The sequence below is a fragment of the Tasmannia lanceolata genome, unplaced genomic scaffold, assembly GCF_043159265.1.
Source record: "Tasmannia lanceolata isolate RefF3 unplaced genomic scaffold, GAP_Taslan_0.1 ptg000019l, whole genome shotgun sequence".
In the NCBI taxonomy this organism is placed as follows: Eukaryota; Viridiplantae; Streptophyta; class Magnoliopsida; order Canellales; family Winteraceae; genus Tasmannia; species Tasmannia lanceolata.
In genome coordinates, this window is record NW_027518696.1 from 17,183,594 (window position 1) to 17,207,879 (window position 24,286).

At 40.2% G+C, this 24,286-nt stretch overlaps 1 protein-coding gene across 1 annotated transcript in view; it reads left to right on the plus strand.

Annotated features, from left to right (window-relative positions):
• The first annotated feature begins 6,682 nt into the window (after positions 1-6,682).
• The window catches only part of ACA11 (autoinhibited Ca2+-ATPase 11), a 30,203-nt gene continuing 12,599 nt past the window's right edge, over positions 6,683-24,286 (plus strand). The window contains exons 1-5 of the mRNA XM_077362091.1: positions 6,683-6,840; positions 6,936-7,107; positions 16,583-16,637; positions 16,732-18,671; positions 18,838-18,996. Of these exons, the coding sequence (XP_077218206.1) occupies positions 6,937-7,107; positions 16,583-16,637; positions 16,732-18,671; positions 18,838-18,996 (2,325 nt within the window). The 5' untranslated portion in view covers positions 6,683-6,840; position 6,936. The remainder of the gene's footprint in view (positions 6,841-6,935; positions 7,108-16,582; positions 16,638-16,731; positions 18,672-18,837; positions 18,997-24,286) is intronic.

Consider the following 24,286-nt stretch of genomic DNA (forward strand, 5'->3'; position numbering starts at 1 on the left):
TATATATATATATATATATATATATATATGTGTGTGTGTGTGTGTGTGTGTGTGTGTGTGTGTGTGTGTGTGTGAACTTTTGGTGGGGCCGAGCCCCACTTGAAGGCACTCTCCTCTCCTCTCTCTCTCTTTGAGGCAAACCCTCGGTGGGCCCAGCAATAAATGTTTAGATCATTGGAGAAGGTGGACCCCATAAAAAACATATTTTAAAAGAAATTACTTGGGCCTACCTGGTTCAAAGATCCAAACCATTCTTTTGTTGGGCTGCAACGTAAGGAGGCCTCACCCATTAAATCTTCTCCATAGGATGATCCAAACCCTCCAATCAACCTTTAGGAATCGGAGACTTAGGATTATCGTATGGAGATGATTTTTCAAGAAAGGCATAATCACATTGGGCCCATCAAATGAATGGTCTGTGTTGAAAAGTTGCCTTGTTTCCCAAGGAACTGTGGGAAGGTAAAATAGAAACAAGAGTTTTTTAAGCTTATGAAAAAAGGCTACATATAAAGCCCCAAAGGTCTTGCGGAAAATAGGTCTCGACAAGAGGGCTTTTCGTGAGCCGTGAAAGCAAGAGAGGTTTTCTCTTGGGCTAGAGAGAGAGAGAGAGAGGGAGAGAGAGGGAGAGGGAGGGAGGGAGAAGAAGAAGAAGAGAAGTGGGTTTCTTCCTCGAGGTTTCTTCTTAAGTCTTTTCTTGGGTTCCTCTTGGGTTTTCTCTTGGGTCACTCTCTTGTATGGTCTTGGGTTGAGAAGCAAGGAAAGGATTTTGGGTTTTGGTTTAAATCCATTGTAATTCTTGTATATTGTTTTTCTCATAGTGGAAGACAGTGTTTCTCGCCCGTGGAGTAGGCTTGGCCGAACCACGTATAATTTTGGTGTTCATCTTGTGGCTTCTTTGTTTATTTTATTTTTTGTTTAATTTGTGCACGATCGTATTGATTTTCTTGGCAAATTTTGTCAACCAAATGATATCAGAGCCGTGATTGGAGCGATCATTGAGGCCGGGTGGAGTGATCGTGGGTGTTGTGGTTGGATCGTGGTTAGAGCATGATCTTTGGGAGTAGAAAGATTGTCTAGGAAAGATTCTCGTTCGAGGTGGAGCGCTACACCAAGAAGTGCAGAGTAATCTGAGATGGCGGTAAAATCAAGTTCTACTTATTTCAACATCGACATATTTGATGAAAATGGCGGTTTCACTCTATGGCAGACGAGAGTGAAGGACATCCTAGTTCAACAGGGATTGGCTAAGGCGTTGAAGGGATATGGTGGGAAGCCAAAGAATATGACGAATGCTGAGTGGGAAGACATTGAGCCGAAGGCGGTCAGCACAATTCGACTATGTTTGGCAGATAGTGTTATGTTTAACGTTATGGAAGAAGAAGATGCGCCTAAATTATAGGTGAAGTTGGAAAACCTTTACATGTCAAAAAGCTTGGTCAACCGGTTGTATCTGAAGCGGCAATTGTACTGGCTGAAGATGTAGGAATGTGGGAATCTTTTGGAACACATCACAGTGATCAACGGACTTGTGGATCAGCTCCACAAGGTTGACGAAAAGTTGCAGGAAGATGACAAGGCTCTTTTGCTTCTTACTTCGCTTCCTGATTCGTATGACAACTTGTGACGACTTGATTGTATGGTGAGGATACGATAAAGTTGGAGGAAGTCACGGCGTCGTTCTTATCGAATGAGATGCGGAAGAAACCTGTTTTTAGTGGAAGCGAAGAGCATTGGTTGGTTGTTCGTGGTGGGAATCAAAGATGAAGGTCGTCTGACAGGGGATCAGGAAAAGGCAGGTCAAGATCTAGGGTCGGCGGAAAGAGTGTGCAATGTTACCGTTGCAAGGAATATGACTATATTAAGCAGGCTTATCTAAAGCGAGCTGACCAGGTGGACAATGGTGCTATAAATATTGTGGTGGCGGTTACGGATGAGCAGAACGAATAGTTTGGAGACGTTCTCATAGTCTCCACTGGTAATCACACTTCTTCTCATGATGAGTGAATTTTAGATTCAGGGTGCTCTGTTTATGTATGCTCTAGGATGGAATATTTTGATACATTCCAGGAGACAAGGGCAGGTGTAGTGTCCTTGGGTGACGGGTCTACTTGTGACGTCACAGGAGTTGGGACGGTGAAGATCGAGATGTTTGATGGAGTGGTTCGTACTTTGGGTGGTGTGGCGTATGTCCCAAAGATGTGAAGGGACCTATTATCTCTTAGCCAGTTGGACTCTTGAGATTGCAGGCATTCAGCTGCATATGGAGCCATGAAAATCACACGTGACTGTATGGTTCTTATGAAAGTTGAAAAGTGTGGCAGATTATATCGTCTGGTTTGGGACATGATGACTAGTGTTCCTAAGATCTTGATGGTTAGTTAGAAACAGAGTAATAGCGAGTGCACGCGTAAGGTCTCTTTTGCAGTTGGTGTAGAGACAGATTTTCAGGTTGTAGATGATGGTGAGAGGATGACAGTACTTGCGTTGGGGAGGGCAGATCGAGATCCCTCTCCAAGGTTGACTAGGTGGGTCAATGGGTTGGCAACTACACATGTGCATTGGCTGTGTTGATCGAATCATGAGGAATCAGAACCAAGATGATTCGAGGGGTGTGTAGCTGGTATTTCAGAAGGCCAATGTTGGTTTGTGGTGAGAGCGGACCGGTGACAACATCAATAGAAAATCTTCAGGTAGTTGGGAAACAAGCCAAGGTGGAGATTGTTAGAAAGTTGCGGTGTTTCTTAAGGAACTGTGGTAAGGAAAAATAGAAACAAGATATTTTTAAGCTTTTGGAAAATGCTTACATATAAAGACTCAAAAGCCTTGCGGGAAATAGGTCTCGGCAAGAGGACTTTTGTTGAGGTGTGAAAGCAATAGAGGGTTTCTCTTGGGCTAGAGAGAGAGAGAGAGAGAGAGAGAGAGAAGTAAGTTTCTTCCATGGGGTTTCTTCTTGGGTCTTTTCTTGGGTTCCTCTTGGGTTTTTTCTTGGGGTTTTCTCTTAGGTCACTCTCTTGTATGGTCTTGGGTTGAGAAGCAAGGAAAGGTTTGCGGATTTTGGGTATGGAGTTAAATCCATTGTAATCTTTGTATATTGTTTTTCTCATAGTGGTAGATCGTGTTTCTTGCCCATGGAGTAGGCTTGGCCGAACTATGTAAAATCTTGGTGTTCATCTTGTGGCTTGTCATTTATTTTACTTTCTGTTTAATTTTTGCATGATTGTATTGATTTGCACAGCAGATTTTCTCAACAGTTTGAATATTGGATAAGAGTGGGCTGCATTGAATTTTTTAATAAATATGCATGCACTCATTTTTTGTAAAAATAGAGTGCCCCCTAAAGATTTAAACCATTACCACAGAAATTAACTCCATTCGATGATCCTTACTCTACGATCTATTGAAGTTTTCTATACGGTGTAGCTTACCTACACATTAGAGGGTTAGATCATCCAATGGAGATGATTTTAGGACACAATCTATTAACATTGGAGCCATCATATTTGGATCTTTGAACAAGATAAGCTTCATTGTATTTATCAAAATATATGATCACCTATGATTAGACACAATATACATTAGGGCCCACCTATTTTATGGTACCTACGTGCATACGTCATAAAACATGTATTTTTTTAGAAAATTCACTGGGCTCACTTTGTTCAAAGATCCAAACTGTTCGTTTGTTTAACCTTAGGTTGTGCCCCAAAAATCATCTCCATCGGGTGATCCTAAGACTCCAATCTAATAGGACGATACCATATTTAAATATATACATATTGAATAGCTAGATCATCCTAGAGAGATGATTTCAGTGCAAAGTCTATTTAAAAAACATGCCAAAGTTATTGTTTTAAAAAATACACTGTCTATGGTGTCCACCTTCTTCAAAGATCTAAACTATTCATTGTTGCCTCCCTTCTGTCATGTCCTGACTCCGCTGTGTAAATATTCTCCAGTTCTGGGTTATCCCACCCCCCTTGTTTTGTTTTCCAACAGCACTAACAATGCTCAGCCCACACCGCGGTGCCCACCCCTTGGAGATGTTAAAAACACGTCTACACAGGGAGAGGGGAATCCACATATATAGCCCAGTAACTTTTCCTCCCTTTCCGATGTGAGATCTCACAATCCACTTCCCTTGGGGCCCAGAGTCCTCGCTAGCGCACTGAACTAGAGTGAGGTCCCGCTTTGATTCCATTATGTCATGCTCTGACCCTGCTGTATAAATATTTTCCAGTTCTGGGTTATCCCACCCTCCCCTGTTTTGTTTTCCAGTAGCACTAACCGTGCCCGACCCACTCCCCGGGCTTGCCCCTTAGAGATGCTGAAAACGCATCTACATAGGGAGAGAGGGAATCCACATATATAGCCCTGCAACTTTTCCTCCCTTATCAATGTGGGATCTCATATGTTCGTGTTCAAAAAGAGAAGAGAGAGAATATAACTGTTATGAGAATAAGCATGGGTGGGCGTATGTGAATATGAGAAGTTGAGAAAAAAGTAGTTAATCTAGTAACATCATCTCCAATGGTCATTTATCTTAACTTAATCATTAGTTTTAGACAATAAGGGGCTGCTGTGGCTTGTACACAACTGTTATGTAGAAGCCGTTATGATAATGAGATGCGATCTCCTTTCTTTTCTTTCGTTCATGCGCAGAATCAATTCTTGGGTTCGCCCACATATTACTTATCCTAATCGATAGGTGGGTCTACTCTATTCTTACAAAAATATGTGTACACATATTTATTAAAAGTTAATTGCGGCCCACATTATTCCAATATCTTCATTTGTGGAGCCCCATTGTAAATAGGCCTTTCTTAAAAGATCATCTCCATATGATGATCCTAACTCTCCAATTCGTAGAGGTTGATCGGAGGGTTTGGATCATCCTATGTAGATGATTATATGGGCGAGGCCTCTTTACCTTAGGAGCCCAACAAATGAATGTTTTGGATCTTTGAACCAGTTAGGCCCAAGTAAGTTTTTATTTATTTATATAAATATACTTTTTATGGGATCCACCTTCTCTCCTTATCTAAACCATTTATTGTTGGGCCCACCAAGGGTTTGCCGAGAGAGAGAGAGAGAGAGAGAGTGCTTGCAAGTGGAGCTAGGCCGCAACAAAAGTTTATATTGATACAGAGGGAGTGTGAGGGTGTCTGACGCAACCATGTGTGTGATACAGAGGGAGTGTGAGGGTGTCTGACGCAACCATGTGGGGGGGGGGGGGGGGGGGTTGAATTCATCTAGTACAGGGTGGATTTATCCCTGTCCCTTTGTAAAAGCATTTGTAAATGAGTTTTTATATGGTGGCCGACCGTCAAGTACCTAAGCAAAACCCCTATTTTTCAGCCCTTTACTATTTTTAGCGTTCTAACGTTTTCCCACCATTTGACCGGTCTCTCTCTCTCCACACACAGGAACAGTTGGTGGGCCCAACAGAAACTGTTGGTGGAATGGTGGGCCCATCTTTGAACAACGTAGGCCCCGCCCATACCACACTATAGGATAATCCAAACCGTCCATTATGGGCCATAAACGTAAATAGGTTGCGTCCCAAAATATTATTTCCATAGGCTGATCCTAGCCCTCCGATCTAAATAGAAACTACATCTTATGCAACCTCTATAGATTGTAGGGTTGTGATCATCCTACGGAAATGATTTTTGGGGCACAACCTATTTACATTGTGGCCCATCAAATGGACGGCTCAGATCATCCTATGGTATGGACGGTACACTTCATTTTCAAAAATATGGGTGGGGCCTCAATTGGAATGAAGCACACCATAGGATGATCCAAACCATGGACGGCTTGGATCATCCTATGTTGTGGACGGTACACTTCAATTTGAAAAATATCGGGGAAATTATATTTACGCTCCTTTTGATCACCAGGGACACCCTTTGCCAGTGTACTTTGCAATCAAAGCCATTGAATTTTTCTGTCATCAAGTACATTAGCCCCTTTTTGTCATTGACCCACTGACACTGGGTGTCCCTGGTGATCAGAGGGGGCGTAAATATCACTTCCCAAATATCGGTGGGGCCTACGATTGGGCCTTAATGTTAGTGTACGACCAACTCCATAGGATTATCCAAACCATGGACGGCTTGGATCATCCTATGTTGTGGACGGTACGCTTCAATTTGAAAAAATTATCGGTGGGGCCTACGATTGGGCCTTAATGTTACTGTATGATCAACTCCATAGGATGATCTATCCAAGCCATGGACGGCTTGGATCATCCTATGTTGTGGATGGGTCTTAATGTTACTTTACGACCAACTCCGTAGAATGATCCAGACCATTCATTTGATGGGCCACAATGTAAATAGGTTGTGCCCCAAAAATCAGTTCCATAGGATGATCACAACCCTACAATCATAAGATGTAGTTTCTATTTAGATCGGAGGGCAAGGATCAGCCTATGGAAATGATATTTTGGGACGTAACTTATTTACGTTTATGGCCCATCAAATGGACGGTTTGGATTATCCTATGGTGTGGTATGGGCGGGGCCTACGTTGTTCAAAGATGGGCCCACCATTCCACCAACGGTTTCTGTTGGGCCCACCAACTGTTCCTGTGTGTGTGTGGAGAGAGAGACCGGTCAAGTGGTGGGAAAGTGGCATATTCGTTAAATCCTAACGTTTAACGTTAGCCAGCCGTCAGGGGGGGCGAGGGGATATCAGCGCCCAGAAGCGGAAGTGAAAATATAAAATCTTTTATTCGGCATACAATTTTGGAATTATATTTTCACTTCCGCTTCTCTCCTTCTCTGTTCCCGCCATAGCCGGCGGAATTGAAGAATCATAACTACAAATATCAAACACGGTTACTCTTAAAAACCCTAAAAATCTAGTCTCTTCATCTTCTTATTTCAGAGAGAAATAAATACAAGTTTTTCTAAGTTTTTTTTCTCTTTCTAGAATGGAGAAATATCTCAAGGATTTTGAACTTCCAAAAAACCCCTCAGAAGAAGCTCTGAGGAGATGGAGAACAGCAGTCTGGATCATCGTGAAGAATCCAAAGAGGAGGTTTCGTTTTACTGCCGATCTGGAAAAAAGATCCGAAGCCGAAGAGAAAAAGAAGAGCATTCAGGTCTGTTTTTTTCTCGATTTTATTTTGCTTTTCTTTCTTCTTTTATCTTTCAAGGCTTAGATCTGAGTTTTGCTTTATTAGGATCCTAAGATTTTCAGTCAACTTTATATTAATCTCTAAACTGCTTTTTTAAAATGTTTTGATTTGTGGAATCTGATGATTTTAATCGATTTGATTCGTGAAATCGTATGTTTATATTCCGATCTGAAAATGTAGAGATTTGAATCTGAGAAACTTTCCTTTATTATGACGAAATCGAAGAGTTTTGAGGAGAAATTGTTGCGAGTTTAGGTATTTTTATAGAGATTTTTTCGTATGTGAGATGACAGTGAAGATTTCCGTCACAATAAAGTCAGGAATTTCGCTCTCAGATCTGGAAAATCTGAGAAAAGAGAGGATAAGAGAAGGGAGTTTCGTGTTAGGAAAAGATGGATAAGAGGAGGGAGTCTCGTGTTAGGAAAAGATGGATATGATCTTTGTGCTCCTCCGGCGGATGATAGCAAGAGACAGAAAATGGAGTAATCCAAAAACGGTCACCAGAGTTCTCCGTACGACCAGATCTCGCGTCGGACCTACTTTCACTTTAATGGTATTTTACTCTGGGAGATGATAAATTTGCACCCCCGCTCTAGGATAAGTCGCCCCTCTGTAGTTTACCTGTTGTCCTGTTGGGTCTAAGGCCTGCCATCGGACCAACCCCCGAAAAGGACGGCAAACGCTAATGCTGAGCTGCTGCCTGCTGAAGAAAATCTGAGTCGACTCAGCATGATGCGGATGGATGTTGAGGCGGTCATAATTCAGGAGAGTCCTCGGAGGAGTTTTTATTGACTCGGGTATGAAAGGGGCATCTCTTTTTTTATTCAGGATAGTCATAGATGATTCGGGAGAGTTTAAAACTTTGAATTATGTTATGGGCAGGGTTTCAAATAGCCCAATTCAGGTACTCAGAGGGCTATCAAAGGGGCATCTCTGTTGTTATATCTCTATCAATAGAGTAGGAGAAACATGGACATTGATATCTTCTTTTTTAAAGGGTAGTTGCTGAAAAGATAACACACTAGAAAATAGACGGTGGAAGTGACTAAATTTTAAGGGATAATTACATTTACACCCCCTCTCGTTTATGACATATCCACTTCCACCCCTATAGTTTAAAACGTGACAAATACACCCCTGTAGTTTCAAATTTGTTGATTTTTTAGGCACACCCTATCTATGTCAGGACCCATCAAATGAACGCTTTGGATCATCCAAATAATGTGGGCCCATATCCGAATCCAAACAATACCAAAAAATCATCCAAATAATGTGGCCCACATTGTTTGGATGGTCCAAAGCGTTCATTTGATGGGTCCTGACATAGATAGGGTGTGCCCAAAAAATCAGCTCCATCGGATCATCCTAACCCTTCAATCTATGGACGAACCTTCAGCTGAGGGGGCCTACCTTAAACAAATTGAAACTACAGGGGTGTATTTGTCAAGTTTTAAACTATAGGCGTGGAAGTGGATGTGTCAGAAACTAGAGGGGGTGTAAATGTAATTATCCCAAATTTTAAAGCTGACTTTGATCTCCTCTTTTCCAAGGCGTGTGAAAAAAGAAAGTGACTGAAAAGATAATATACTATAATATAGACGGTGGAAGGGGCTAGATTTTAAGGGTGCCAAATTCAAATCCCAATCCCTTAGTCCTAATAAATATGTTGGTTGTTAGTGGTAACTTGTTAGCGACCCATGGGCCATGGCACGACGCCAAGTACTTTAATCCGTATAACAGAAGAAGACACTTTGGGGAAGTTTCTTGGAAGCTTCGCCCGGCCCTGTGAAGACGTTATTTCGCCATCACAATACTATTCTATTTTTCAATAAAATATGGGAAATGTTATCATCACTGTTATATTCTGGCGAGGGCACTCCTCACTTTATTAATTAAAAGTGCGGTATGGCACGCACAGTAAGGGTGATCTAAACTGTTTATTATACGCCCACAGCCTAAATTAGTTGTGCCACCAAAATCATTTTCATAGGTTGATCCTAACCCTCCAAATTGAATGTTAGAGGGTTTATCCTAACCCTCTATTATGAAAATAATTTTTTTGGGCACAACCTGTTTAGGGTGTGGCCTATCTAATGGACGGTTTGGATCATCTTATGATGCCGGCCATACCGTACTTTTAATAAAGTGAGAGTGCCCTCATCAAAATACAGTAGTGGGGCAGAGCCTTCCGGTGGGAGGTCATGCGTGCAAGGTCGCATGTGACTCTGTCTCTCTCTCAGTCCGAATGCATTCCTAAAATTGCTTTTACCCATTTTGGAGTTTGAACACAAAACTCGGTCTAGGGTTGTATTTCCGTCTAAACCATCTTGGCATTTTGGAATTCCGTCCAAACCATCTTGGCATTTTGGAGTTTGAACATAGAACTGGTCTAGGGTTTACTTCCGTCCAAACCATCTCGGTCAAGGTGTTTTGCCGCGTCTGCCATGGTTCAGTTGTTTTTTTGTTGATTTTTGTGGTTTTGAGTGTCTGTCACGTAATAAATGGCTCATTGTTTGTGTAGACTTGGGTGGTGATTTATGACCTTTTCAATTCTAGGGTCTAGGGAGCCTTTATTATCCTTATCTCGGGTTGGAAGTCCTGCTTTGCTTGCTTTACAAGTAAAATCCCATAACGAGAAGTGGACCTAGGGGATTTGTGTAGAATGGGAATCTCGCCGGGAATGGGAAGTCAAAAGGGGATTTGTGTAGAATGGCAGACAAAGGACCCTATGGGGGTGGGGTTTTGAAGAACCATTTGGTTGTACGGATGCTTACTAGAATTTCGTTGGAACTAAATTTCCAAATGCCATTTGGTAGCAAGAATTTCGCAAGAAGATATGCGACGAAGCAGTGCTTGGAGCCTCATCCACCGTTTTAAAAGCCCATTCCTGTTGAAATTCTAATGAAAAAACTCGGTTTCGGGGGTTTGCCATTCGGTTCTCATTGGAGAGCCACGTGGGCCGACCGTGTCCCGACCTGTCCGGTTAGTCATTTGACCCCAACTTTTAAATAACTTGAACCCAATCAAAGAGAACGACTGAAGTATACTATCTTCCACAAAGTCCGAGGGGGTTATGTGGGTTGTGATGGTGTTAGAAAGGGCAATCTGGTCATTTTTCTGCACATTTTCAAGATTCATGCGTGTTTTGATGATAAGAGGAAAAATGCCTTTTTTTGTGGTTAGTTGAAATAACTATCCGTATTCCGTATTTTTCTCCCAGAAAAGCCATGTTTTTTTTTAGTGGTAAAACCTAGAAAATATAACTGATAAAATATTCAAATGGGATAGATCAAATAATTACAAAAAGAGTCTAAAATTATGGTTGGAATTGGCAAAAAATAACAAATTATAGCTTAACTGTTATACCAATCCCTCACTGTTGTGTTTGTGGACCATGTATGTCTAACGTCTCGTGTTCAATTCTCACAGGGATTGGTACAAAAAAAAAAAAAAAATCAGAAAATTAGCTATAAATTGAGTTGAATCGGCAAAAAAAAAAAAAAAAACCGGGTTGAATTGGAAACATTAGGTTAAATCGACAAAAAATCGACTAAAATTATGTCAACTAATACACAAAAAATTGACAAAAAATTGAGTCAAATTAGCAAAAATAGGACAAATCATGTTAGGCACCTTACCAATACGCTAAAAGCTCCAGAGCTGATGGAACACATTAGGCAGGGCCCTTTAAACATGTCCCATACCAGGCTAGCCCAGCCAGTCCCATACCTAGGCTGCCCCCTCCACTCAGGACCGTAGCATACCACCACGCTTTTGAATCCGTCGTCCTTGGCGGCCCACTCTGTGAGAGCTTTCACTCTGGCATTTTTTCTAGCTAGCTCTTTCCACAGGTCGCCAATTCCGTGAGTCGAACAAGGGATGTGGTGGCTGCTTTGATACCAAATGTCAGGTACCTTACCAATATGCCAAAAGCTCCAGAGCTAATGGAACATGTTAGGCATGGCCCAAAAATTCGGCTAAAATTATGTCAACTAATACACTAAAAATTGAGTCAAATTAGCAAAAATAGGACAAATCATGTTAGGCACCTTACCAATATGCTAAAAGCTCCAGAGCTGATGGAACACATTAGGCAGGGCCCTTTAAACATGTCCCATACCAGGCTAGCCCAGCCAGTCCCATACCTAGGCTGCCTCCCCACTCAGGACCGTAACATACCACCAAGCTTTTGAATCCGTCGTCCTTGGCGGCCCACTCTGTGAGAGCTTTCACTCTGGCCTTTTTTCCAGGTAGCCCCTTCTGTGACTCGAACACGGGATGTGGTGGCTGCTTTGATACCAAATGTCAAGTACCTTACCAATATGCCAAAAGCTCCAGAGCTAATGGAACATGTTAGGCATGGCCCTTTAAACCTGTCCCATACTAGGCTGGGTCGCACCTAGTCCCATACCTAGGCTGCCCTCCTCTCTCCTCTCGGACCATAACAAATCAACAAAAACTGTAAAAAATTTAGCTTACATAAAAAAGTCAGGTTTTCCGATTTCACCCTACTTTTAACCCGATCTGACCCGATTTTTGCTGATTTGACCTGATTTTTTTGCCAATTTGACCTCATTTTTGTTGACTTAGATCTCTTTTTTTTTTTTTTTCAATTTGACCCATTTTTTTGCTGATTTGACCTGATTTTTGTCAATTTGATCCTATCCTTTCTCGATTTGACCCGGTTTTAACTAACTCGACCCGATGTTTGCTGACTTGAACCTATTTTTTTGCCAATTTGAGCTATTTTTGCCGATTTGATCTGATTTTTTCTGTTTCCACATGATTTTTTCCGATATAGACATCTTTCCATTCTAGGAGTTCTTGCACCTAACCTTTATTTTAATTTTTAACCCTATGAAATCTCTTCCCAAATTTTTTGATTCTTCTCTCACCGTATCATATTTTCGGGTATGAATCTTTGTATTAGTCCACATAAAACTGGGTTAAGGGGACAATTGAAGCCCGAGTTTGAAACCATGATCTCAAAAAAATCACAATGCGGAGGTTTGGTGAATATATCAGCTACATATTGCGAGAAGAAACAAACAAGCAAGAATTAATACAAGTGCAACTTTGTGCTTACAAAGTTATAGTCGAACTCAATGTGCTTGGTTCAAACATGGAGAACTAGATTAGCCATCATGTATAAATTATTGACATTATCTTTAAAAAAAATAAAAAATTATTGACATTATCACAAAAAAGTGTGCTTTTCTGCAAAGGAGGGTCACCGACATCTTGAAGAATAAAAGAAAACCAAATCAATTATGTAGGCGTGGATGGGATGCCGTGGAACAATATTCAACTTTGGCACTTGAATGAGCCATGGTCGATTGCTTCTTACTACTCCAAGATATACACAATTAGAAACAAGGAAAGTGCGAAATCTAGTGATTGAGTGAAGAGTGTTGGTACAACTAGCTAGTCTGCATCAGAGAAGCCATACAACCCAAGAGAACTAGTACCGAAAGTTTGTGTACCACTGAGTGATGAAGAATCTTCTTAACTACCTAGAAGTTCCATTTTTTGGAGCACTCGTAGACTGGCATACGATATTAACACCATAATTGTCAATTAGGGGTGCAACCATGGTTTTAAAACTCCCCTGCGTTATCGTATACTCCTCGGAATTGACTCCCTTTTACCTTGGCTGCATTCCATGTTTTGCCCTATATAGTCAATAAAAACTATTTTGACTCTCTCGAATTATGAACGTGTCAACTGAATACTCAGTCGTGTCAACCGAGAACTTGATTGCATCATGCCGAGTTATCTGGGATTTTCTTGAGCGGCGTTCCACGCCGTATCCGTGTTTTGAAACAAAGGGTGCAACTTCAAAGTTTCTTTTCAAAACAGATCCTACAATCAGAGGATTTTTTTAGTACTTAAAAATTTCAAAAAATGAAAAATTGTTAGAAAAATATAAGAAACCATTATACCAACCAAATTTTACAAGAAGACACATTTTGTTACTTAAAACATTAAATTTATTGCAATACGTCAATGAAAGTACGATGGAATTTAGAACCAACAAAAAATATTGCTAATACATCAACTACAAGGAGTATAGATGAATAGAAGGAATTGAGAAATATTGAGAAGAATTGAAGAAAATGGGGGCTTAGATGGGTTTATATAGTCTTTTTTTTGTTTGGAGAGGCAAAAAGACGAAAAATACCTTCAAATGCCTCTAAAACGCATAGTTTTAAAACTCACCCATGTCATCGTGGACTCCCCCGAGTCGACTTCCTTTTCCCTTGACTGCGTTCCGCCTTTTGCAATCGTGTTCCGCATTTTTCCCTACAGAGTCAATAAAACTCCTTTGACTTTCCCGATTTATGACCGCATCAACCGAGTACTCAGCCACGTGAACCGCATTCCTGGCTGCATCCGCGCCGAGCCGACAAGAATTTTTCTTGGCCGCATTTTGACCCGCATCTGCATTTTTAAACACGACTAAAATGGTAAAAAATGGACATAAAATAGATAAATTATATGGTGTAAGCCCATATAGTCCCGTATTTTTCAAAAAGTACTGTACGAGCCACACTAAAGGATGATCCATACCGTCCACATGATGGGCCATAAAGTAAAGGTTGTGCCCCAAAAATCATGTCCATAGGATGATCCTAGCCTTCGAATTAGAGAGGCTTCCATAATACGTAGTTCCTCTGTAGATCGGAGGGTTGGGATCATCCTATAGAAATGGATTTTTGGGCACAACCTATTTACTTTGTGGCCCATCTCATGGACGGTTTGGATCATCCTATAGTGTGGTCCGTACTATTTTTGAAAAATACGGATTATAAGGGCTTACAGCCTTACACCATATAAAATCTCCATAAAATAAGGGTAAAACAATAAAAAAGTAGAAAAGAGTTGTTGGAGGACAAACATATAATTTAAAAAAAAGGCATTCCGGACGAAACATGGTGGTGTTGACAAAAATTAATAAAACAGAACGGATCCGAACGGATTTGCGATCGTTACGCTTCATTATTGGTTTTTTTTTGTCTTGTGAAATGCACGGATTTCCGATCGGTACGCTTCCAATATCAAGTGTCGCCCTTGATATTTGATCCAGCAACAACATCTTAAAAAGTGCGCTGCTATTGGATCTAATATTAAGGTAGGTATCGCCAATACCAACTTACATGCGCATCCACCGTATAGAATCTATGTATTATGTATTCATGAAAAAATTGAGGGTAGAAGGTCGAGGCGAGTTTTTAATTAACAGAGTCGGAGAAAAAGGGTCGATTGGAGGGTTGATTCACTAGGGTATTTATTAAAAGAGTACGGGTTGTGCTTTCATATAAAAAAAAGTTAAGAAGAAAACATGTTTAAAGGGATTCACATTTTACAAGAGACAATGATAAGTCTGATTTGCCCGAAAAACGGGATTAGTGCCGGACGCAGCTAAGACAAGAATCCGGGTGTGTTCCATGCAAATCCATGTCCGATTCGCATCTGGAGACATGTCGACAAGGATTCGGCATATGGGGCAAAGAATCCATGCAACATAGGTGATAGTAATGTACTAGAGTGCATCAGCATTCCTTCGATACAGAGAAGGGTTGGAAAATTGATTCGAACATCTTGAACAATATTCTTCACATACCTAGGCATGGAAATGGCTCGCAACCAAGGATCTGGACTCAAACAAGAAGATCCTAGGCATATTTGCTTTGTGAGAAAAACATTCCACCTTTAAAATAGGGAGACCTATATGTCAAGAAAGTAGTAAAGAGGGCCCAGATCCTTCATTGCAAACCCCATTCCAACTTGATGACAAAACACTCTAGAAAATCCGAATTATCGTGCGAATTGATGTGGGTAAAAACTCTTATGAGTTAATTTGGATTTGTATCTAATAAACCTATGGTAGTGTGTGTGACAATTAGGCTGCAACCTACATTGTTAGAAATCCAGTCTTCTATGCCAGAACGAAGCATATTGAGGTTGATTGTCACTTTGTTTGTGATACAGTCACGAGTAAGAAGATATTTACGCCATTTGTGAAGTCTAAGGATCAATTGAGTGATGTCTTTACCAAAGTCCTTGCTAGGAATCCTTTTCTTCTTGTGTTCCAAGGTGGGCATGAGTGATAAATATGCTTCCAGCTTGGGGGGAGTGCAAAAGTGTAATGTGTATTTTCTTGTATTAAGTACTAGGGTTACTTTTATTTTTTCCTTTTAATAATAATCATATATATCTCAGCTGACCTAACTAGAGGTCGACTAACACATCTTTTCACCTGAATCTCTCTCTCTCTCTCTCTCTCTCTCTCCGCAATTACCAAAGACACAACAAGACGAGATGCGAAATGAGATGCCCCTATATACAATGTGTTACAGATGTTTTCCAGACATGCTGTAACACCTTTTATTAGTGCTTCCTCTTGTTCTGACAATCATGTTCGGTGGTTGTTGTTACTTCCTGATAATCGGTGTTGTATGGATTCTTTGCCCCCCAATGCCGAATCCGTGTCGACACGTCTCCACACCTGAATCGGACTTGGATTCACGTGGGACACACCCGGATTCTTGTCGTAGCCGTGTCCCGCACGAATCCTCTTTTTTCAGGCGAATCTGATTCATTGTTGTCTCTTTTAAAATGTGAATCCTATATATTTTCCCTTTAGGTGTGTTTTGTTCTTAACTTTTTTTTATATAAAAGCACAAGCCATACTCATTTAATAAAAACCCTAGTGCCTCGACCCCCTTCCTCTTCGACTCTCTTAATAAAAACTCTAACAACTCGACCCTACAACCTCTCTCTCTCTCTCTCTATATATATATATATATATATTATTTTTAATTTTTAAAATTTTATTTTATGTAGACATTACCGAATCCGAATCCTACTTCTTGGGGTTTGCCGAATCCGACACCTCGAATCTGTGTCAGATCCCGACACACGAATCCGAATCCATGCAACACTGCTGATAATCTAAACTTTTCTATTTTTTTCTAGACACTGAGCACAAATGTATCCATGCATAGTGGTAATGAAACATATTCTATTTGAATTGATTTCAATCCTTATTTCATGAATTTCTGGACAAAAAAAAAGTGGGACTCACTAATGGCATTTGCTTTATCTGGGGTTTTAGTCTTTAATATTGGTTCTCTCCATGCATAAGACATTTAGGGGCTGTTTGATTGCAGGGTAAGTTGTCCTAGGTAAGATTAAGATCTATCCTAAAAATACACCGTAAGGTGGAATCATACTTAAATCTAATCTTTTTTTTTTTGTAAATATTGTTATTCTGAGATAGAAATTGTGTAGGATAGATCATATCCAATCCAGGATGGGGTCTTACCTAGAACAACCTATCCTACAATCAATCAGTCCCTTTGTAAGGAAGCTATGATTGCTACAGGATGGCCTTCTTTCATCCTTTTCCCTTATGATTGCTTTGATCTTCTGCCAGGAAAGATTCCGAGTTGCTCTATACGTCCAAAAAGCCGCGCTGCATTTCATTGATGGTATGATCTCCATGAACATGTCTAATAATACCCATTTTCAACCCATATTTTCATCTCTTTTCTTGAATTTCATTTTTCTGTTTTCTTTGTATAGCTGGTAACCGACTTGAATCCCAGCTTCCTCCAGAGGTCGCAGACGCTGGCTTCGGCATAGACCCCAATGAGCTTGCATCCATTGTTCGAGGCCATGATATGAAGAGTTTCAAATATAATCAAGGAGTTGATGGGATAGCGCAAAAGGTTTCTGTCTCACTCATTAGTGGTGTCAGCACCAGCGATTTACCTCGCAGACAGAAAATCTACGGGTTCAACCGATACATCGAAAAACCTTCTAGAAGCTTCTTGATGTTTGTATGGGAAGCGTTGCAAGACTTGACTCTTATAATTCTTATAATTTGTGCTGTGATTTCTATAGCTGTTGGAATTGCAACTGAAGGGTGGCCGACGGGTATGTATGACGGGTTTGGAATCCTACTATGTATTTCCTTGGTAGTTATTGTTACTGCAGTCAGTGACTATAGACAGTCATTGCAATTCAAGGACCTGGATAGGGAGAAAAAGAAGATTTCTATTCAGGTGACTAGAGATGGATACAGACAGAAGGTCTCTATATATGATTTGGTGGTTGGTGATATTGTTCATCTGTCTATTGGGGACCAAGTTCCTGCCGATGGGCTTTTTATATCAGGTTATAGCTTGCTTATCGATGAATCAAGCTTGTCGGGCGAGAGCGAGCCTGTGGATGTAAATCAAGAGAAACCTTTTCTTCTATCAGGGACTAAAGTACAAGATGGGTCTGGCAAAATGCTGGTGACATCTGTTGGTATGAGGACCGAATGGGGAAGGTTGATGGAGACACTGAGTCAGGGGGGAGACGACGAAACACCGTTGCAAGTGAAGCTTAATGGTGTTGCTACCCTCATTGGGAAGATTGGTGTGGGTTTTGCTGTGTTGACTTTTACGGTACTTTTAGTGAGATTTCTCTGGGAGAAGGGGATTCAAGACGAGTTATTGAAATGGTCTTCAAGCGACGCATTGACTATACTTAATTACTTTGCTATTTCAGTGACTATAATTGTAGTCGCAGTTCCAGAAGGACTACCTTTGGCAGTCACCCTAAGTCTTGCATTCACAATGAAGAAGTTAATGAATGATAAGGCGCTTGTACGGCATCTTTCAGCGTGTGAGACCATGGGTTCTGCTAGTTGTATTTGCACAGATAAAACAGGGACGCTGACGACTAATCAAATGGTTGTTAATAAGGTGTGGATTTGTGAAGATGTTATAGTCATTACACATAATGAGAGGGGGGATAATTTGAAATCTGCAATTCCTGAAAACACTTTAAGCATCCTTTTTCAGTCTTTATTTCAATGTACTGGTTCGGAGGTGGTGAAAGGCAGAAATGGGGAAAATACAATTTTGGGTACTCCAACAGAATCAGCATTGTTACACTTTGGCTTACTTTTGGGGGGAGATTTTGATACAATACGCGGTGAATCTACAATAGTGAAGGTTGAGCCTTTCAATTCCGTCAGGAAGAAGATGTCTGTGCTCGTGTCTCTACCGGGAGGAGGGTTCCGAGCATTCTGTAAAGGTGCATCCGAAATCATCTTGCAGATGTGTGACAAAATTGTTTGCCGCGACGGCTGTTTGGTGTCTTTGTCAGAAACACATGCAAAGCATGTCATGGATGTCATAAATGGTTTTGCTGGGGAAGCTCTAAGAACTCTTTGCTTAGCTTTTAAGGATATGGATCAAACTTTCAACGGTGACAGCATTCCTACTGATGGTTATACATTGGTAGCAGTTTTTGGAATTAAGGATCCCGTTCGTCCTGGAGTAAGGGATGCAGTTAAATCTTGTATCGCTGCTGGAATTACTGTGAGAATGGTCACCGGGGACAATATTAATACAGCTAAAGCGATAGCTAAAGAATGTGGCATATTGACAGATGATGGTTTGGCTATAGAAGGGCCAGAGTTCCGTAGTAAGAGTCTCCAGGAGATGAAGGAGTTGATACCGAAGATTCAGGTTCACATTTCATTGACTAGATGCATTTAAGTGTTACCTAGCAATTGTTTTTTTTTTTTAACATAGGGTATCACCACCTCATTTTAGGGTGGGACTAATCCCTATGGATGCACGCAAATTACCTAGCAATGTAATTCCCTACCTAGAATTCTTCTATCTTGTTCAGGTTATGGCTCGATCCTTGCCCCTGGACAAACATACCTTGGTGACACATTTGAGGAATATGTTTGGTGAAGTTGTTGCTGTGACTGGAGATGGGACTAACGATGCTCCCGCCCTACATGAAGCAGACATTGGACTTGCCATGGGAATAGCGGGAACAGAGGTTTGTGTTGTATTTGGTCACCTCTTTTTGCTATTCCTTATTGTACAGATAATGAATATTATTATGTTCATGGTTGATTCTATTCTCTTGTGTCATATTGTTACCTCTCACTCCTTTGATTAATGCCTGGTTGATGTGAGATGGAAATATTTAAGTTGGTGATTTTGGAACAGGGCACATGTATTTATTGGCAACGTTTCGTTGATCTAGAGAATATTATGTGTACACTATGATTTAGCTGACACTTTGAATTTATTGCTGACACGCGCGTCCTGCCTTGTCCACCCCTGTCGACACTCCTTTGGACACTTTTAAATGTACTGTTATAAGTGTTAGACTTAATGTGGGTGTTTGGACATGTTTTTATGTCGTGTCAAGTGTGACATTCCGTTTTATTATTACATATAACTATTCTTTTATTATAAACTCTTTTTAGCTCTTCTTTAACTAATATTTGTTCTTGTATCATATATATACTTTCTATTTTAGCTGTGTTCCAGTTTTTAAATTTTGGGGGTTTGCCATGTCCCGTGTTGCATGGATTCCGATTCGCATGTCGGGATCCAACACGGATTCTAGGTGTCGGATTCGGCAAACCCCCAAAAGTAGGATTCGGATTTGGTAATTTTTAAATAAAATAATTTTTTCAAAATTTGAAATTTAAATATATATAGACACACACACACACACATATACACGTGTGTGTGCGCGCGCATATATATTCATGAAAAATTTGAGGGTAGAGGGTTGAGGCGAGTTTTGTATTAAGAGAGTTGAAGGAGGAAGGGAGTCGATGTTCAAAAGTCAAGGGGCTAGGGTTTTTATTAAAAGAGTACGGGTTGTGCTTTCATATAAAAAAAGTCAAGAAGAAAATATGTTTCAAAGGGAAAATATACGGGATTCGAATTTCAAAAGAGACAACGATGAATCGGATTCACCCAAAGGAAACGGGATTCGTGTGGGATATGGCTACGACAAGAATCCAGGTGCGTCCCACGTGAATCCATGTCCGATTCGGATGCGGAGACGTGTCGACACGGATTCAGCATAGGGGAGAAAAGAATCCATGCAACATAGGCCATGTTCGAGACTCCGTGTCCGTGTCCACAAATCAAAGCGCATACATGATCCGTCTCTCTTTCTATTAGCATTACCATACCTTGTCAAGATTCTGTATGTATATCTTGGTATTTGATGTTTTCAGTATATTCAATTGCTCTTTCAGGTCTACCCTTTTTTTTAGTACTGTGACAAACCATTGTTATTAATTCTGTTTTCTTTGCCTCTTTCAGTATACCTTTCGTAATGGTTTCCTAATGATTTCTGTTACTCCTTTATCATCATCTTGCCTTTCCTTTGTTCTTTGAGTCTTCATTTCTTACTATACGTACTGAAGAATGTTCGAGTCTGAATCATTATAATTACACACAATTCTGCAACTGCTTAATGTAAGCCGAAACTTGTAGTGGAATCGTATATCAGAGGTTCTGAAATGAGCCAAGATTTTTTCAAGAGGCATTGGAAATCCATTGCAAAAAGTTTAGTCCCTCATTGGAAAGTGGAAGAAAGGGAAAGGCTAGGCCTTTTCAAGAGGCATTAGATTTGTTTGGGCGAGCCCATTTTAAGATGAACTAAAAAACACACGCACATGCGCCTGGCCGATCGTGGTTGCAGGTACGAGTGTGCGCGAGAGTGCGTGCGTGCGATCAGGTTTGTGTTTTCAACTCCAAAACGTTTTTTTAATTTTCCGTTCTAAATAGCTTGTTTGCCGTTCAAAATTTGTGGTTAAATTTTAAATGAAACATCTTATGTTTTTATTGTTTGAACGGACACCATTTAAGCATCTTTTTATATTCTTAACTTTTGATCGACCGTTTAAGCATTGTTTGAATGGACACCATTGTTTGAACGGACACCATTTAAGCATCATTGGTAATATAGTCAATTTAAAAAAAAAAAAAATCTTACTGTTTGAGCAACCGTTTTTGAACGTTTATGTTCATCTTCTCTGAACGGACTCACGAAGTGACTCTTGCAGAGAAGATGCTTCTTATCTAAGGGGCGTATTATTCTCTATAAAGAGAAAAGATTTCCAACGCCTGAGATATAGTTTTACGTTATATTCTCTTGACATTTTCTTTTGCAAATGTCTCTCCGTTCCTCCGTCGCCCGTTCCATGTCTGAGCACAGTTTGAGAGTGATTTGAAGAGGACCTGTTAGCAAGTGCACGTCTACTGGAGCATTTGGGCTGTTTTATCTTAGAGGTTGGTTCGCGCATCCCTGTTGCACCATAGGGGATGAATACGACTCTTAAGGAAGTTGCACGACTGAGTCTCTCTCTTTTTCATTCTTCAATTGCTTTTTTTGCAATAGTCAGCAAGAGGGATTTTCACACTCGGATGATATCATCTGAAACTCTATAAGTGCATCTACCTCTCTATATTTCATATTTTGTTAGATTATATTAGTACAAGACAATCTTGAGATCGGAGTAGCCTTATATTACAATCATCTTGCATCTTTTCTAAAAATCACTAATAGGGACATGAATGACAGAGTCAGAATTTCCTGAATCATAGGTAGAGAGGTCTCTTCACAGGGAGCGAAAGCAATGGTCTTATCCTTCTACCATTTCAAATAAACTTAAGTTTGTTACTTAGTCGCTCATGTGATGTGTGAGTAGATGACATTTCCTGAACATCAGAATGAACATCGGAAGGCTCTGATTGAGTAGGAACCAAGAAGGTAATAGTAAAGAAGATGTCTCTCTATTCTTGTTTTCACCCTGAAGAGAAGTTTTCAGAGTAATTGTAGCCTGCATCTTCGAAAAAGTTACATCCATTCACACTGTATTTTTCAGGGCAGAGGATAGTACCACCGCTACACATTCTGAGTGGGTGAGTATCCTAGAAGAATACATTATGTGGCCCTGAGATCCCATTTATCCCCGGAGTGACTGGATGTGAACGAAGCAAACACTACCAAAGAATCAAGGAGAGATAGGAAAAATGTCAGTAGAGTAGGATGACATGAGAAACACAACCAAAGCCTCGAGGAGGAATAGGAAAAATGTCAGTAAAGGAAGACATGAAAACCTCAATAGATGCCTTGAAGTCTAAGACTTCAAAGGACATCCGATCGATGAGGTAGGCAGCAAGAAGACCTTCATCACCCCACTAATGTTTAGTGACACGCATTTGTAACAAAAGAGCTCGAGAAATGAAGGAGATAGACTTTGGTCGTATGAGAAAAATCATCAATAATAAGAACAAGCCATCTATACCTGATATACAAGCAAAACATGAGCCCCCCCCCCCCCCCCCCCCCCCACCACATCAATATGAATAATAGAAAAATGAATTGAACTTTTATGCAAACTAGGGTAAAAAGATGCATGATGGTGTTTATCAAGTTCACATACATCACATTGAAATTTATATTACATCAATATTTGATAACATGGAAAAAATACTTTGCAAATCAATATAGCCATATTTGCTCTAGAGTATAGATGCTTTACTACTACCAGATACATGTGTTTCTCGGGTACAAACATGATCATCAGGCTGAGAATCTAAAATGCAAAGACCATTGCTTTCTCTACTACTGCCAATCTTCCTCCTCATGCATTGGGCCTGAAAGACAATGAGTTAGAAAAAGTCACGCTACAATTAAGATAGTGAATGTGCTTGTTTCTCTACAATTAGTAGCGAAATCGAGAACATACAACACAAATTTTAAGGGAAATATAGCAAAGATAGAACCTTTGACTGAAATGGACGAGAGTGATCCATCGGTTATCCTAACATCATCCCCACCATGGTTTTAAATTTCCAGAAATTTCCCCGAAACGACCGAAATATTTCCATTTCCATCCCCATTGAAACAAAATCTACATGATTTCCTTTCATGCCATTATTTCCCCGAAATGTTGGCTGAAATTACTGAAAGTTGACCGAAATTGGACCTAAATTCCTGAAATTCAACCGTAATTCCCGAAATTTGACCGAAATGGTCAGAACAACAAAAGAATGGAAAAATATTATTATTTACATTTCATTTCATTAATGTAGAGAATGATATTTAGTAGCCAACATCATTGAACTGCATAACAAAGTAAATCTTATCCATGGGATGTCATATCGGCATGGAATCAATAGTATCTCGTAACTCTGTGATATTGACATAGAGTTGGGGTCCTTAGGGGGAGACAAGTCATTGTACTTTCTTATACTCATTGCATTGTATTTCTTTATTAAATCTACTATTCTAGACATGCGCGACACCGCATGTCACTAAGTGTTCGATGTGATTAAGCCATTATGGATGGTTTTGTTGCTTATGTGATGATTTCTAGGTAAGTATTTGTGCTTATTCTAGCATTTCCCAATTTTTCATTTTAAAATTTCATCATTTGCATATTTTTTCTTAAAAGATTAAAACAATTTGTCATTTGCATATGTTTCCATATGGATTTCCGGTCGATTGAAACCAAAATTTAAAACCTTGATCCCCACCTAAACATGTGTTATATGAAGAAAATAAAGAAGACAACAAAATCATACGATCATAAGCCCCTAAATCTATTATCCAAGGGTGTGGGGAGATTCACTAAGAGCAATAGCCACGTTACTTGCATGAACAAACAAGGTATATGAACCAGTAGACAAAGTACCTACCTGAGTAACCGAGCATCGAATGACCTCGATGTATCTGTGAGAAAAAACAGTAGGTTCAAAAGTGACTAAAGGTTAAAGTCTGAAATCGAGAAGTGATTATTAGCTTAGGGCCTAGCATTGCCACCTATTTGACCTCCCCTTCCTCTGGTCGTCCTTTGGACAAGATATCTGTGGAGTTTCCAACACGTTTTCGTGGTGTGGCGACACTTCACGCAGTAATCACAAACAAGTTTACTGTATTTGTTCTTTCTGCTTGTGTGTATCAGTACTAGCACGGGTTCCCCTTTTATATTGCTCGAATAATTAGAAGTCAGTGCAGATCTCTGCCAAGGAACATAGGGTAACATGGAACTCTGCTTGCATGCCTCACTCTGAAAACATTCATACTCCTTCAGTCCTCCCCAATGAAGGGGAAGGTTTCTGTCTTGGACTTCGGTCTGAAATCTGATCAAACTCTGGATTCAATCCAGCTAAGAAATCAAAATGTGTTCTCGTTCAGTTTTCTTTTGAAATAGGATGCATATGAAGAACAATCAGCCTAAAAATCATCATGATGGTCCAATTATTTACAAAGACCCAGAAGGGTATTATAATAAGTTGCCACGGACTGT